Below are 14,042 nucleotides of genomic sequence, written 5' to 3' on the forward strand. Positions count from 1 at the left end.
CTAGGGTATCTTTCCAGTCAACTTTCGCCAGCTCCTCCCTCATGGCTCCATGGTCCCCTTTGTTCAATTGTAATACTGAACTTCTGATTTTTCCTTCTCCCTCTCTAATTGTAGATTAAAACTTACCTTATTAAGACTTTGAGGTGCATCTTTAAAGCAGGAAATACATTTAGGAACTCAAATGATTTAGCGTGGGAAATGTAGAATGGAAAAGCTTGGCTACTGCGCATGTAAAAAAATCTAAGGATGTTGAAAGGGCCAGAGATGGAGGTGTGAAAGCATCTGATAAAAATATGAGAATTTTAAAATTGAGGCAGGATTTTGCTTTGCTTGCCAGGCAAGGGGTAGGTGAACTAAGTTGAATAAATAAATTGAGTATGAAATAAAGAGGCAGCACACAATCTAATTAATGGGCAAAGAAAGCACCATAATTGACCTGATGTAGAATTAGCATTTTTAGTTCAAGTTCAAATTTATTTGGTCACATACACCTTTAGGTGTAGTGAAATTCTTTTTGCCATGCAGCACATAAAAAAAAAGAATACAACATGACAGTAATAGATAGTTTCAACATCAAAACATCCCCCCACAATGGTTCCCATTGTGGGGAAAGGCACAAAGTCCAGTCCCATCCCCATGTCCACCCATAGTCGGGCCTCCTTACTCGAGACCGTGGCTTCCGGAGCCGACAGGGCCGCACCGAATGGAGCTCAACTGGCGATCTCATCAAGAGATCCCAGGCTCCCGATGGAAAGTTCAGCGCCGCCGCCCGCAGCCGCTCCACAGACCCGAAGCTCCGCAACGGACCCAGCTCCAGTTACCGGAGTTTCAGTGAAGTCACCGCCAGCCCTATCTTTAGCAGATAGAGTTTTAGCAGATAGAATGAAAAAGCAGATATTTTAATAAAAAGACTAGTCTAATAAGCATTGGGATTTTTCAGGATTTGGGCATCTTTTTTACATAAAGTTTACTGCAAGTACAACAAGCAATTAAGAAGACAAATGTTTTCTTCATTGCAAGATGGTTGTGGTATAACAGCAAGGAAATTTTCTTGCAGTTATACTAAGATTTTGTCTAGATTCTCCAGCCAGAGAAATTGCTTCTTAGCAACTACGTAGTCAAGCACTCAAAGAAATGTATACATCTGAATAATTTGAACTCCACAGAAAAGAGGCTCATTTCACATCATGCTTCTTTCTATGAGAACAAAGTCAAAAGGCAGCATAGAATTTAAATGTTCATAAAGGAAGCACAAGAACACAAATTGGAATAGATTGAAATTCAAAGTAGCTCAGGGATTGGGCTATGCATATGCTAAATTATTCATGGATCGGGAAACCACATTAATTGGTGTTATTAAGTAGATTTTAATTATTTTATGATATACGTATGGTGTGCAACATTCTTTTTATGTTCCCTGCGCTTTCACTTTTTTTCTTCTTCTACAGTGACCTTTGGAATGGTAAATTATAATATGTACTTCTTCACCAAAGTTATGTCTCAGCTATTTCTAGAATCGACCTCCTATATCAATGGCATAAACTTCAATTCAATAAACAGCATGGCAAATTTCTGGGAGGTACTAAGATGACTTTTAAATGAACTTTGATATGCTTTTTTAATAGTGCTTCAGTAACTAAAAGCAACAGCATTTTTTGGTTATGTTTCAATTGGGAAGAAAAGACGTTCAAAGCGAAGGTGAGCCCAAGCCCTGCGTACTTGTTCTTTGAAGTACCCAGTGATATTGTAAATTTAAAAAATCTCAGCACTCTTCTATATTTTTACATTTTATTCATTTGGTTTCCAATTCTATTTAAAATGGAGATGATGATTGAGAACGAACACTGCAAAGCCCGAGCAGAAAAAAATACTACTACAAGTAGCACATATTGTCATTGGAAGAGCTCAGCAAGTATCCATTGAGGTAACAGCATGCTCGATGCTTTACTATAGAATATTGCTGAAATGCACGAGAATCCTTACACTTTACAACATCTTGTGAACAATTCTTAGCAAACATACCAAAATTATAGCAGTTATTGACATATTGAAATGAACTTTCTAAATGCTTAAATCTGCATCCCTTCCTCCTTCACCAGCAACTGTGAGTACATTCCAGAATAATTATTGGCGCATTCAACTAATCTTGCACACTTGTATTAAAGGAGTCACAATCTACCATGAAGATGCCAATTTCAGGGATGTCCTTGAAACTGTAAAACAATGATAGATACAGAAAATGAGGAACAAATAAGCCTTAGTACATTCTTGCAAGTAGAAGCAATAACAGATATCTGAGTGACATAGAAACATAGAAAATAGGTGCAGGAGTAGGCCATTCGGCCCTTCGACATTCTACATTTCCCATTCAATATGATCATGGCTGATCATCCAACTCAGTATCCTGTACCTGCCTTCTCTCCATACCCCCTGATCCCTTTAGCCACAAGGGCCACATCTAACTCCCTCTTAAATATAGCCAATGAACTGGCCTCAACTACCTTCTGTGGCAGAGAGTTCCAGAGATTTACCACTCTGTGTGACTGAGCCATACAAAGTAAAATAATGCATGGAATGCAAATACAATGTTCTTTAAATGGCAGGAATGCAGATTTAAGATTCAGCTATTGGAAGGTTCATTTTCACACACCAATAATTGCTGTACATTTGGAGCTTTCACAAGTTATGGAGAGTTCTGTGCACATCATTGGTATTCTATAATCTGCCCTATGTCCTAGTTTTCTCTGTTGCTCCATATCATTGATGCTGTATCCTAACGTATTGAAATAGAATTTCAATATAGTCTGTCTTGTCATCCCCTCTGACCTCCCCTTTCTGATATGGAACAGTCTGTTCTCACCTTTGTTCCCTGCCGCCCCCACCTCAACGAGTTCTAGGCCCGCCACGATGTAGAGCTCTTCTTCCGTCGCCTCCACCTCTGTGCCTTTTTCTATGGGAAGGAGTCCTCACCACCCAGTGATGACCTCTTCTCCTGTCTCCACTGGACCCCCTCCTCTTAGACTACCCCGGATGGCCCTCTACCTTCTTTAGACCTTTTCATTTCCAACTGCCGGCGGGACATCAACCGCCTCAACATTTCCACTGCCTTGACTTACTCTAACCTCTTCCCCCCCCTGAACGTACAACCCTCCGCTCACTCTCTACGGACCCGCTACGGACATTCTCCGAGTTCGAATCAGGGGAAAACTCGGGAGAACTCGTGAATTACCTCGTATAGTGTGTAAGTTAGTGATAAAATCAGATAATTAATGAGATTGTAGCAGAAAGGTTGTAGGGAAGCAAAAAACACAAACTGTTTGAAGAATTCAGCTGGTCAAGCAGCATCTGTGGAAGGCAATAGACTGATGACAATGTAGGGGGAAATTGGTGGATGAATCTGATTGTTCTGAGAGCTGGCATAGATCTGATAGGCAAAAGCTTTTCATTAGAAAATATATATGTAAGGTTTATTAATCAATACATTTATAGGTAGACATGGAAGGAAGCTGTCGTGGGATTAGTGGTCCCAAATGAAGCAAAGGATGGTCCAGTGAATGAACTTTTTTGAAACGGTGATCAGAATATAATTTAATTCAGAACCACTAGGGTAAAGGTCACGAGGAAACAAATAGCAAAAATATGCAAGTGAACAGATATTTCTTGAGGAGGTTTGGAAATAAGATTAATAAAAAATAAGATACATTGGTGGCCTGTTACAAGGTTATAATTGTGGTATAGTTTTCTTAAATAAATTGATCAAACCATACGAGGGTTACTGAATATAATTCCAGTTTCTATATTACAATAAGGATAAGGAAGTCCTGAAGAAGGTGTGAAAAAGAGTTTGAATAGAATAGATGCATTTTATTTGCATCATAGAAGTTAGGTCAGCAGGTAAGAAGGGGGAATATAGTAGCTACTGTTGAAACAATGATGTAAAGAAAGATTACCATAGAGGGAGTGCAGAGAAGGTTTACCAGACTGATTCCTGGGATGTCAGGACTTTCTTATGAAGAAAGACTGGATAGACTCGGATTGTCATTGCCAGAATTTAGCAGATTGAGGGGGGATCTTATAGAAACTTACAAAATTCTTAAGGGATTGGACAGGCTAGATGCAGGAAGATTGTTCCCGATGTTGGGGAAGTCCAGGACAAGGCCAAGGATAAGGATAGAGGGGAAATCCTTTCGAACCGAGATGAGATAAACATTTTTCACGCAGAGAGTGGTGAATCTCTGGAACTCTCTGCCACAGAAGGTAGTAGAGGCCAGTTCATTGGCTATATTTAAGAGGGAGTTATTTGTGGCCCTTGTGGCTAGAGGGATCAGGAGGTATGGAGAGAAGGCAGGTACAGGATACTGAGTTGGATGATCAGCCATGATCATATTGAATGGCGGTGCAGGCTCGAAGGGCCGAATAGCCTACTCCTGCACCTATTTTCTACGTTTCTATTAGAGGGGATATATGGAAAATACATAACATTATGTTTGTATATCCTGTTTCTGTGGTGCATATTCTATGGAGAATCAGAGGTGTGTTGGAAAGCAGCCTGCTGATGGCTTTCCAATGTATCCAAAGCAGTTCAAACAATGAGAAGAAGCTGTAGCTGGTCTTTGGGTGAGAGCACCAGTAGATTTTTATGATGTGAGTACAAATAGAAGGGTTTCATTTAAATGCCTGATTTTATTGGAGGAGCTGCAGAGGAGGGAAAGGTTGATAATGGTGAAACTGGCAATCTCCCTCCTAGTCGTTCATTACAGATGAAGTTGTCTGACCTGAAAGGTCAACTGGCCATTTCCCTCCACAGATGCTGTTTGACCTGCTGTGTTCCTCTAGCAGATTGCTGGTTGCCTTTTATGTAGTGACTAGCCTTTCATATTTTTTACATTTCCAATTGCCAGATTGCCTAAAGTAACCTCACCCTAAAGCTGGCAACTCCACAATTCTATTTAGAACAGGTGACAAAAATGTCATTGATCCCTAATGTTTGCATCAGGGCAGTGCATGGAACAGCTTCAAATTAACCTAGAGCTTTGTGGCAATAGGAACAACTTACATTTTTGCTATATCTTTATATAATTATTTGTATTTCTGGAATTGTAAGATTACTGTATGAAGTGGTAAATGTAGTACATTAAGAAGATTAAATAATATGTTTAAAGATTTTTTTAAAAATCATGAATTATAGATTAATGATTAATTTAATAAAATTACTGTTTACAGTTTGTTGAAGGGCCAATGTTGAGAAATATTTACTGGAAAGAATGGTACAATGGCAAACCCTTGTATCCAGGCCAAAGCTACATTTTCTATGAAAGCATCCTTTTAGGACGCCCTCAAGTCCGACAGTTGAGGGTGCGCAATAATACTTGTTCTGTTAATGAGTATTTTAAGGATCTGATTAAAGATTGTTATAATGAATATTCTTTTCACAATGAGGATCAGTCACCATTTGGCCTGAAATCTGGTTCACCGTAAGTGTACTATATGTTTTTTTCTTTAATATTGCAGGGATAATTTATTTCTGTGAGTGAAAATTATGATTTGTATAGTAGTTTTAACACAAATGAAGAAACAATGTATATGACTTTTGGGTGGGTTTAAACTAAATAGCGGGGCGGAGGGGTTGACAAATTGGGAGTATAAAGATGGAGTTAAAGGGGAAGTGAGTACAGGAAAAGTTACAAAAGACTCGCAAATTAATGGAAAGGAAAGTTCGAGAGGGGATAAGAGAGTAAGGTCAAGGCCAATTGTGATCGATGTGAGAGGGGAGGTAAATACCACATTCAAAGTGTTGTATGTGAATGCGCAAAGTATAAGAAATAAAGTGGATGAGTTTGAGGCTCAGTTAGAAATTGGCAAGTATGATGTTGTGGGAATTACAGAGACATGGCTGCAAGCCCTCCGAGCCGCCAGTGTCGGAGCTCCGTCCAGCTCGGCCTGTGGACTTTGGAAGCCGTGGTCTCCGGTAGGGAGCGGCCGATTCGGAAACTCCAAACCGCTGAGTGTGTTCTTCCGTTCCGACATCGGAGCTCTGATCATCCCGGCGAGAGGGCCTGAAACATCGGGTAGCTAATGCTAATGCTATACCACTTTTTAAGAAAGGAGGGAGAGAGAAAACAGGGAATTATAGACCAGTTAGCCTGACATCGATGGTGGGGAAGATGCTGGAGCCAATTATAAAAGATGAAATAGCGGCACATTTGGATAGCAGTAACAGGATCGGTCTGAGTCAGCATGGATTTACGAAGGGGAAATCATGCTTTACTAATAGAAACATAGAAATTAGGTGCAGGAGTAGGCCATTCGGCCCTTCGAGCCAGCACCGCCATTCAATATGATCATGGCTGATCATCCAACTCAGTATCCCATACATGCCTTCTCTCCATACCCTCTGATCCCCTTAGCCACAAGGGCCACATCTAACTCCCTCTTAAATATAGCCAATGAACTGGCCTCAACTACCCTCTGTGGCAGAGAGTTCCAGAGATTCACCACTCTGTGTGAAAAAAGTTTTTCTCATCTCGGTTTTAAAGGATTTCCCCCTTATCCTTAAGCTGTGACCCCTTGTCCTGGACTTCCCCAACATCGGGAACAATCTTCCTGCATCTAGCCTGTCCAACCCCTTAAGAATTTTGTAAGTTTCTATAAGATCCACTCTCAATCTCCCAAATTCTAGAGAGTATAAACCAAGTCTATCCAGTCTTTCTTCATAAGACAGTCCTGACATCCCAGGAATCAGTCTGGTGAACCTTCTCTGCACTCCCTCTATGGCAATAATGTCCTTCCTCAGATTTGGGGACCAAAACTGTACGCAATACTCCAGGTGTGGTCTCACCAAGACCCTGTACAACTGCAGTAGAACATCCGTGCTCCTATACTCAAATCCTTTTGCTATGAAAGCTAACATACCATTTGCTTTCTTCACTGCCTGCTGCACCTGCATGCCTACTTTCAATGACTGGTGTACCATGACACCCAGGTCTCGCTGCATCTCCCCTTTTCCTAATCGGCCACCAATCTTCTGGAATTTTATGAGGATGTAACTAGGAAAATGGACAAGGGAGAGCCAGTGGATGTAATGAACCTGGACTTTCAGAAACCATTTGATAAGGTCCCACATAGGAGATAAGTGGGTAAAATTAGAGCACATGGTATTGGGGATAAGGTACTGACATGGATAGAAAATTGGTTGGCAGACAGGAAACAAAGAGTAGGGATTAACGGGTCTCTTTCAGAATGGCAAGCAGTGACTATTGGGGTACCATAAGGCTTGGTGCTGGGACCGCAGCTATTTACAATATACATTAATGATTTAGATGAAGGGATTAAGAGTAACATTAGCAGATTTACAGATGACACAAAGCTGGGTGGCAGTGTGAACTGTGAGGAGGATGCTATGAGGTTGCAGGGTGACTTGGACAGGTTGGGTGAGTGGGCAGATGCAGTTTAATGTGGATAAATGTAAGGTTATCCACTTTGGTGACAAGAACAGGAAGGCAGATTATTATTTGAATGGTGTCATGTTAGGAAAAGGGGAAGTACAACGTGATCTGGGTGTCCTTGCTCATCAGTCACTGAAAGTAAGCATGCAGGTACAGCAGGCAGTGAAGAAAGCTAGTGGCATGTTGGCCTTCACAACAAGAGGAATTGAGTATAGGAGCAAAGAGGTCCTTCTACAGTTGTACAGGGCCCTAGTGGTACCACACCTGGAATATTGTGTGCAGTTTTGGTCTCCCAATTTGAGGAAGAACATTCTTGCTATTGAGGGAGTGCAGCGTAATTTCACGAGGTTAATTCCCAGGATGGCAGGACTCATATGTTGAAAGAATGGAGTGACAACTGGGCTTGTATATTCTGGAATTTAGGATGAGAGGGTATCTTATTGAAACGTACAAGATTATTAAGGGATTGGACATGTTGGAGACAGGAAACATGTTCCCGATGTTGGGGGAGTCCAGAACCAGGGGCCACAGTTTATGAATAAGGGGTAGGCCATTTAGAACAAAGACGAGGAAAAACTTTTTCACCCAGAGATGTAAATCTGTGGAATTCTCTGCCTCAGAAGGCAGTGGAGGCCAATTCTCTGGATGCTTTCAAGAGAGAATTAGATAGAGCTCTTAAAGATAGCGGAGTCAAGGGATATGGGGAGAAGGCAGGAACGGGGTACGGATTGTGGATGATCAGTCATGATCACAGTAAATGGTGGTGCTGGATCGAAGGGCCAAATGGCCTACTCCTTCACCTTTTGTCTATTGTCTATTGACTTTTAACACATCTATCAAAGTGCTTAACATTGAATAATTACACAATATGCTTCATGTAGACATGATCATTTAAATAAGGCCAAAATATTACAGATATACCAATGAAGGTTGTAACCTCAGTGACTGATCTACACCTCCATGTTATTGCGCCATAAAGCTTGATGACCTTGCCACAAAAAACTCTTATCAATCCCAGTTTAGAACATTTTCATTGATTATACAGTGGTTATAGCCATAACAAAAACAGACAAAGCTGGAAGACTCTGCGGGTCAAAGCATCAAGAGAAAACAGATGATATTTGAGGTGAATGACAACTGAAAAAGTGAACAAACTTTTCAAGGTAGCAATTAAAGACTAGAGAGCCAAAAACAAAACAAATAGAAACTGGAAGATAGATCCACATCAACGGAAAGAGAGTAAAGGGGGTAAATTATCTGCTGTTAAATTGAATAAATTTAAGTGACTGGTTACTGAAAATCAAGATCAAGTTTGCAGACTGAACTTAATTGCTCTGCAAAATGATCAACCTGCATTTTTATCCAATGTCAAAACCATATCATGAGCACGCAATGTAATGCACTAAATTTAAAAAAATACATGTGAATTGCAATACATAAGAATTGATTGGGTCCCAGAATAATGGGAAAAAAGAGATGAATGAGCAGATGTATAATTTCCCCCAGTTGCATGAGAAAGTGCTGTAAGAAGCGGAGTTTGGGTTGGGGAAAGCAGTATGAAGGAACGGTCCTTTTGGAATGCTGAAAGTGAAGAGGAGAATGGTGATTGAATCTTGTGGAAAATGACAGAAATAATGGGAATGATCCATTGAATGTGGAGCTGGTGGGGGCCAATGGACAAGGGGAACCATATCCTTGATTTGGCTAGGAACAGCTGGGATGTGAGTAGAAGTGCGTGAATTAGAGAAGACACAGTTGAAAGCTCTGTCAGTTGTAATAGTGGGAGAGCCAGAGATAAGGGGAAAAACAATAGTGTAGAAAATCTCATCATCAGAGCAGATACATCTTCGAGGGATCCTAGCAGTCCCTCCATATGAAATAGCATTTCACATGAACTTTATCCAATTTAGTACTGGTTTTTAAAGTAGTTGTTACCTGGAAAATTTAGTCTGCATCCTCTCATAGACACTCCATCAGTTCACTTCATCCCTTCCTCACTTTGCAATTTAAAATATGCTTTTTTCACACTCTTCCAGTTCTTACAAAGATCCCTTCACTCTTCACAGTTTCTTGCTCAGCATATTTTCTGGAAGCACATTTTCTCCTGAGGGTGGTTGGGAACCAGAACACACTGCCCTGAGTGGCTGGTGGGGGCAGGCATTCTCACAATGTTTTCGAAGCATCTAGATGAGCACTTGAATCACCAATTCATAGAAGGCCACAGACCAAGTGCTGGTAAATGGGATTAGTACAGATGGGCACTTGATGATTGACTTGACCCTAACCCTAACCCCCACATCAGTCTGAAGAAGGGGCTCGACCCGAAACGCCACCTATTCCTTCGCTCCATAGATGCTGCCTCACCCGCTGAGTTCTCCAACATTTTCGTCTACCATCGATATTTCCAGCATCTGCAGTTCTTTCTTAAACATTGACTTGAATATGATAGGCCAAACAGACTCTTTTGTGATTATGAATCTAATGGGGGTCTGGAACGTCTGAAATGATGGTGAAGGAAGAAACTCTCATCAAACTTGAAACTCATCAGATGCAGAGTAGAGCAACGGGCAAGTAATGGGAGGTGGGAGTGAGCAAAATAGCTCAATGTTTTGCGAACATGCTCACAATGGACCATATAGACTCCTTTGCAGCAATCTTTTATAATGTGACATTTTACCACAAACGAGGTCTAAAATATAAATATTAGAATAATATATATATTTTTAAAGTGTTATTAAATGAACACTTAATGTTATTAAACTTAAATGTTATTAAAAGAACTGTGGATGCTGTAATCTGGAGTAAGAAACAAGACTGTTTGAAGACAGAAAGCTGTAGAGTAACTCAGAGGACCAGGCAGCATTTCTGGAGAGGTGATAAAGGAGAGGTGCCGGAAGACTGGAGGATGGCAAATGTTGTATCTCTTTTCGAGAAGGGCGGCAGGGAAAATGCTGGGAACTATAGGCCAGTAAGCTTAACATCTGTAGTTGGTAAGTTACTGGAGACAGGCCCATACGAAGCTTTTCAAAAAGGGGGGTGGCATGACAGGATTACAAAAGCTTAATGTGAAATAGTGTGCGCGCTGCGCACATCACGAGCGCGAAGCGTTAAGTCTCTCGATGCCAGGGTCCAGGGCCCGCTTAAGGGCCCTGGAAGCTCAGCGGTTTTAGATGCTTTCTGATGCATTATGAGCCTTATTTTGGAGCATTTTGGCACCAAATTTATGACCAATATTTCAGAAATTAACAGGAATCTGAGAGGTAGCTTTTTCACACAAAGGGTGCTGGGTGTATGTAACGAGTTGCCAGAAGAGGTAGTTAAGGCTGGGACTATCCTAATGTTTAAGAGACATTTGGACACGTACATGGATAGGACATATTTAGATGGATATGGGCCAAACGCGTGTGAGTGGGACTAGTTTAGATGGGACATGTTGGTCGGTGTGGGCAAGTTGGGCTGAAGGGCCTGTTTCCACACTGCCCTATGACTAATAAGTGAAGAAGAAAAATAAATGTAGATAAGTAGAGCAGATTTGAAAGAGGAGTGAAATGTAAAGGCAGAGAGAGGTTTATGGGTAGAAAGGAACATAGGAAAGGAGGGGGGAGAGTGGGCTTGGGCAGATGGGTGAAGGGAAAATAGTCACAAAGTGCTGGAGTAACTCAGTGGGTCAGGCAGCATCTGCGGAGAATATGAATAGGCGAAGTTTCACAGAGTGCTGCAGTAACTCAGCGGGTCAGGCAGCATCTCTGGAGAACATGGATAGGTGACATGTCACAGAGTGCTGGAGTAACTCAGTGAGTCAGGCAGCATCTCTGGAGAAAAGGTATAGATTATATTTCGGGTCAAGACCGTTCTTCAGTAATATTCATGATGTGACATGCATAGACATTCCTGAATGTTACCCAAACCATCGTGAGCTACTTTGTTACGGTGCTTGCCCTCCTATAACGTCTCTGCTGCCTTGGGTGATGCAGGACAGGACACAAGCTTTGGGGCACGGTGTGAAGCTGTTGCTGTCTGTCCCAGCCTGGTAACAACCTGGATGGAGTGGATTTGGATAAGATGTTTCCACTACTGGGAGAGTCTAGGACCAGTGGCCACAGCCTCAGAATTAAAAGACATTCCTTTAGGAAGGAGATGAGCAGGAATTTCTTAAGTCAGAGGGTGGTGAACTGGAATTCATTGCCACAGACAGCTGTGGAGGTCAAGTCAATGGACATTTTTCAGGAGGAGATTGATAGATTCTTGATTGATACAGGTGTCGGAGGTAATGGGGAGAAGGCAGGAGAATGGGTTTGAGAGGGAAAGATAGAGTCATAGAGTGATACAGTGTGGAAACAGGCCCTTCGGCCCAGCATGTCTCATCTGCACTAGTCCCACCTGCCCACGTTTGATCCATATCCCTCTGAATCTGTCCTATCCATGTACCTGTCTAACTGTTTCTTAAATGTTGTAATAGTCCCTGCCTCAACTACCTCCTCTGGCAGCTTGTTCCATACACCTACCACCCTTTGTGTGAAAAACATACCCCTCAGATTCCTATTAAATCTTTTGCCCTTAAACTTATGTCCTCTGTTCCTCGATTCACTTACTCTGGGCAAAAGACTCAACCATATCTATCCAAATCATGATTTTATACACCTCTATTAGATCATCCCTCATCCTCCTGTGCTCCATGAAATAGAGTCCCAGCCTCTCAACCTCTCCCTATAGCTCTGGCCCTCTAGTCCTGGCAACATCCTCGTAAATCTTCACTGTGCCCTTTCCAGTTTGATGACATCTTTCCTATAACATGGTGCCCAGAACTGAATACAATACTCTGATTGCGGCCTCACCAACTTCTTATGCAACTGCAACATGACCTCCAAACTTCTATACTCAGCCTGACCCGCTGAGTTGCTCCAGCACTCTGCGAAACGTCATAGAACAGGGCAAGATTAGCAAGTTTGCTGATGATACAGAAGCGAGTGGTTTTGCAGATAGTGAAGATGGTTGTGAAAGATTGCAGCAGGATCTGGATCAATTAGCCAGGTGGGCAGAGGAATGGTTGATGGTTGCATGGTTCCTTGAAGTTCGTGTCGCAGGTATATCAGGTGGTCAAAAAGTATTTTGGCACTTTGGCCTTCATCAGTCAGAGTATTGAGTATAGAAGTTGGGAGATCTTTCCCTCTCAAACCCATTCTCCTGCCTTCTCCCCATTACCTCCAACACCTGTTTCAATCAAGAATCTATCAATTCCCTCCCAGCGGGGGTGGCGTGGGCCCAGTGGGGGTGGCGGGACCTAGCGGGGTTCAGTGGGGGTGGTGTGGGCCCAGTGCGAGTCAGCGTAGGTGGCATGGGCCCAGCGGGGGTCAGCCGGGGTGGTGTGGGCCCAGTGGGGGTGGCGTGGGCCCTGCGGGGGTGGTGTGGGTCAGTGGGGGTGGCGTGGGCCCAGCGGGGGTGGCGTGGGCCCAGCGGGGGTCAGTCGGGGTGGTGTGGGCCCAGCGGGGATGGTGTGGGCCCAGTGGGGGTGGCGTGGGTCCAGCGGGGGTGGCGTGGGCCCAGCGGGGATCAAGGGGGGTGGCGTGGGCCCAGCGAGGGTGGCATGGGCCCAGCTGGGGTGGCGTGGGCCCAGCGGGGGTGGCGTTGGCCCAGTGGGGGTGGCGTGGGCCCAGCGGGGGTGGCGTTGGCCCAGCGGGGGTGGCGTGGGCTCAGCGGGGGTGGCGTGGGCTCAGCGGGGGTGGCGTGGGCCCAGCGGGGGTGGCGTGGGCCCAGCGGGGATGGCGTGGGCCCTGCGGGGGTGGGGTGGGCGGGAGATGGCTTGGGGCCTGACGGCGGGGGGGGGGGGGGGGGGGGGGAGGGCCCCCCCCCAGCGGCGTCTGGCATTGGGGTTACAGCCGCTGGGTTCAGATTCAGATTTTTTTTTTCTTACTCTGGGAGAATAGCACCCTCCCTTCGGACAGCCATGGGAGAGTATCCTGAGGGATAGGATATACAGGCATTTGGATGGGCCAGGGCTGATTGGGGATAGTCAGTATGGTTTTGTACATGGGAGGTTGTGTTTCACAAATCTGAATGATTTTTTGGAAGATGTGACCAAAAAGGTTGATGAGGGCAGAGGTGTAGGTGTGGTTTACATGGACGTTCAACAAGGTTCCGCATGGTAGGCTGCTCTGGAAGGTTAGATTGCATGGGATCCAAGGAGAGATAACTGAATGGATAGCAAATTGGCTCCATGGAAGGAAGCTGAGGGTGATGGTGGAAGGTTGCTTCTCAGACTGGATGCCTGTGACTAGTGGTGTGTCTCAGGGTTCAGTGCTGGGCCTGTTACTGTTTGCCATCTACATCAATGATTTGAATGAGAACATACAGGGCAAGATTAGCATGTTTGCTGATGATACAAAAGTTAGTGGTTTTGCAGATTGTGAAAAAATGCAGCAGGATCTGGATCGATTGGCCAGGTGGGCGGAAGAATGGTTGATGGAATTTAATACAGAGAAGTGTGAGATGTTGCATTTTGGGATGTCGAACAAGAGCAGGACCTACACACTAAATGGTAGGCCTCTGGGTAGTGTTGTAGAGCAGAGGGATCTAGGAGTACAGGTGCATGGTTACTTG

The 14,042-nt window shown here is 43.6% G+C and overlaps 1 protein-coding gene across 1 annotated transcript in view; it reads left to right on the forward strand.

The window, feature by feature from the left end:
- pkd2l2 (polycystin 2 like 2, transient receptor potential cation channel) overlaps nucleotides 1-14,042 on the forward strand; it is a 38,686-nt gene that overhangs the window by 7,868 nt on the left and 16,776 nt on the right. The window contains exons 3-4 of the mRNA XM_033030074.1: nucleotides 1,449-1,579; nucleotides 5,224-5,475. Coding sequence (XP_032885965.1) covers nucleotides 1,449-1,579; nucleotides 5,224-5,475 — 383 coding nt within the window. The remainder of the gene's footprint in view (nucleotides 1-1,448; nucleotides 1,580-5,223; nucleotides 5,476-14,042) is intronic.

The sequence above is a fragment of the Amblyraja radiata genome, chromosome 11, assembly GCF_010909765.2.
Source record: "Amblyraja radiata isolate CabotCenter1 chromosome 11, sAmbRad1.1.pri, whole genome shotgun sequence".
NCBI classification, from domain to species: domain Eukaryota; kingdom Metazoa; phylum Chordata; class Chondrichthyes; order Rajiformes; family Rajidae; genus Amblyraja; species Amblyraja radiata.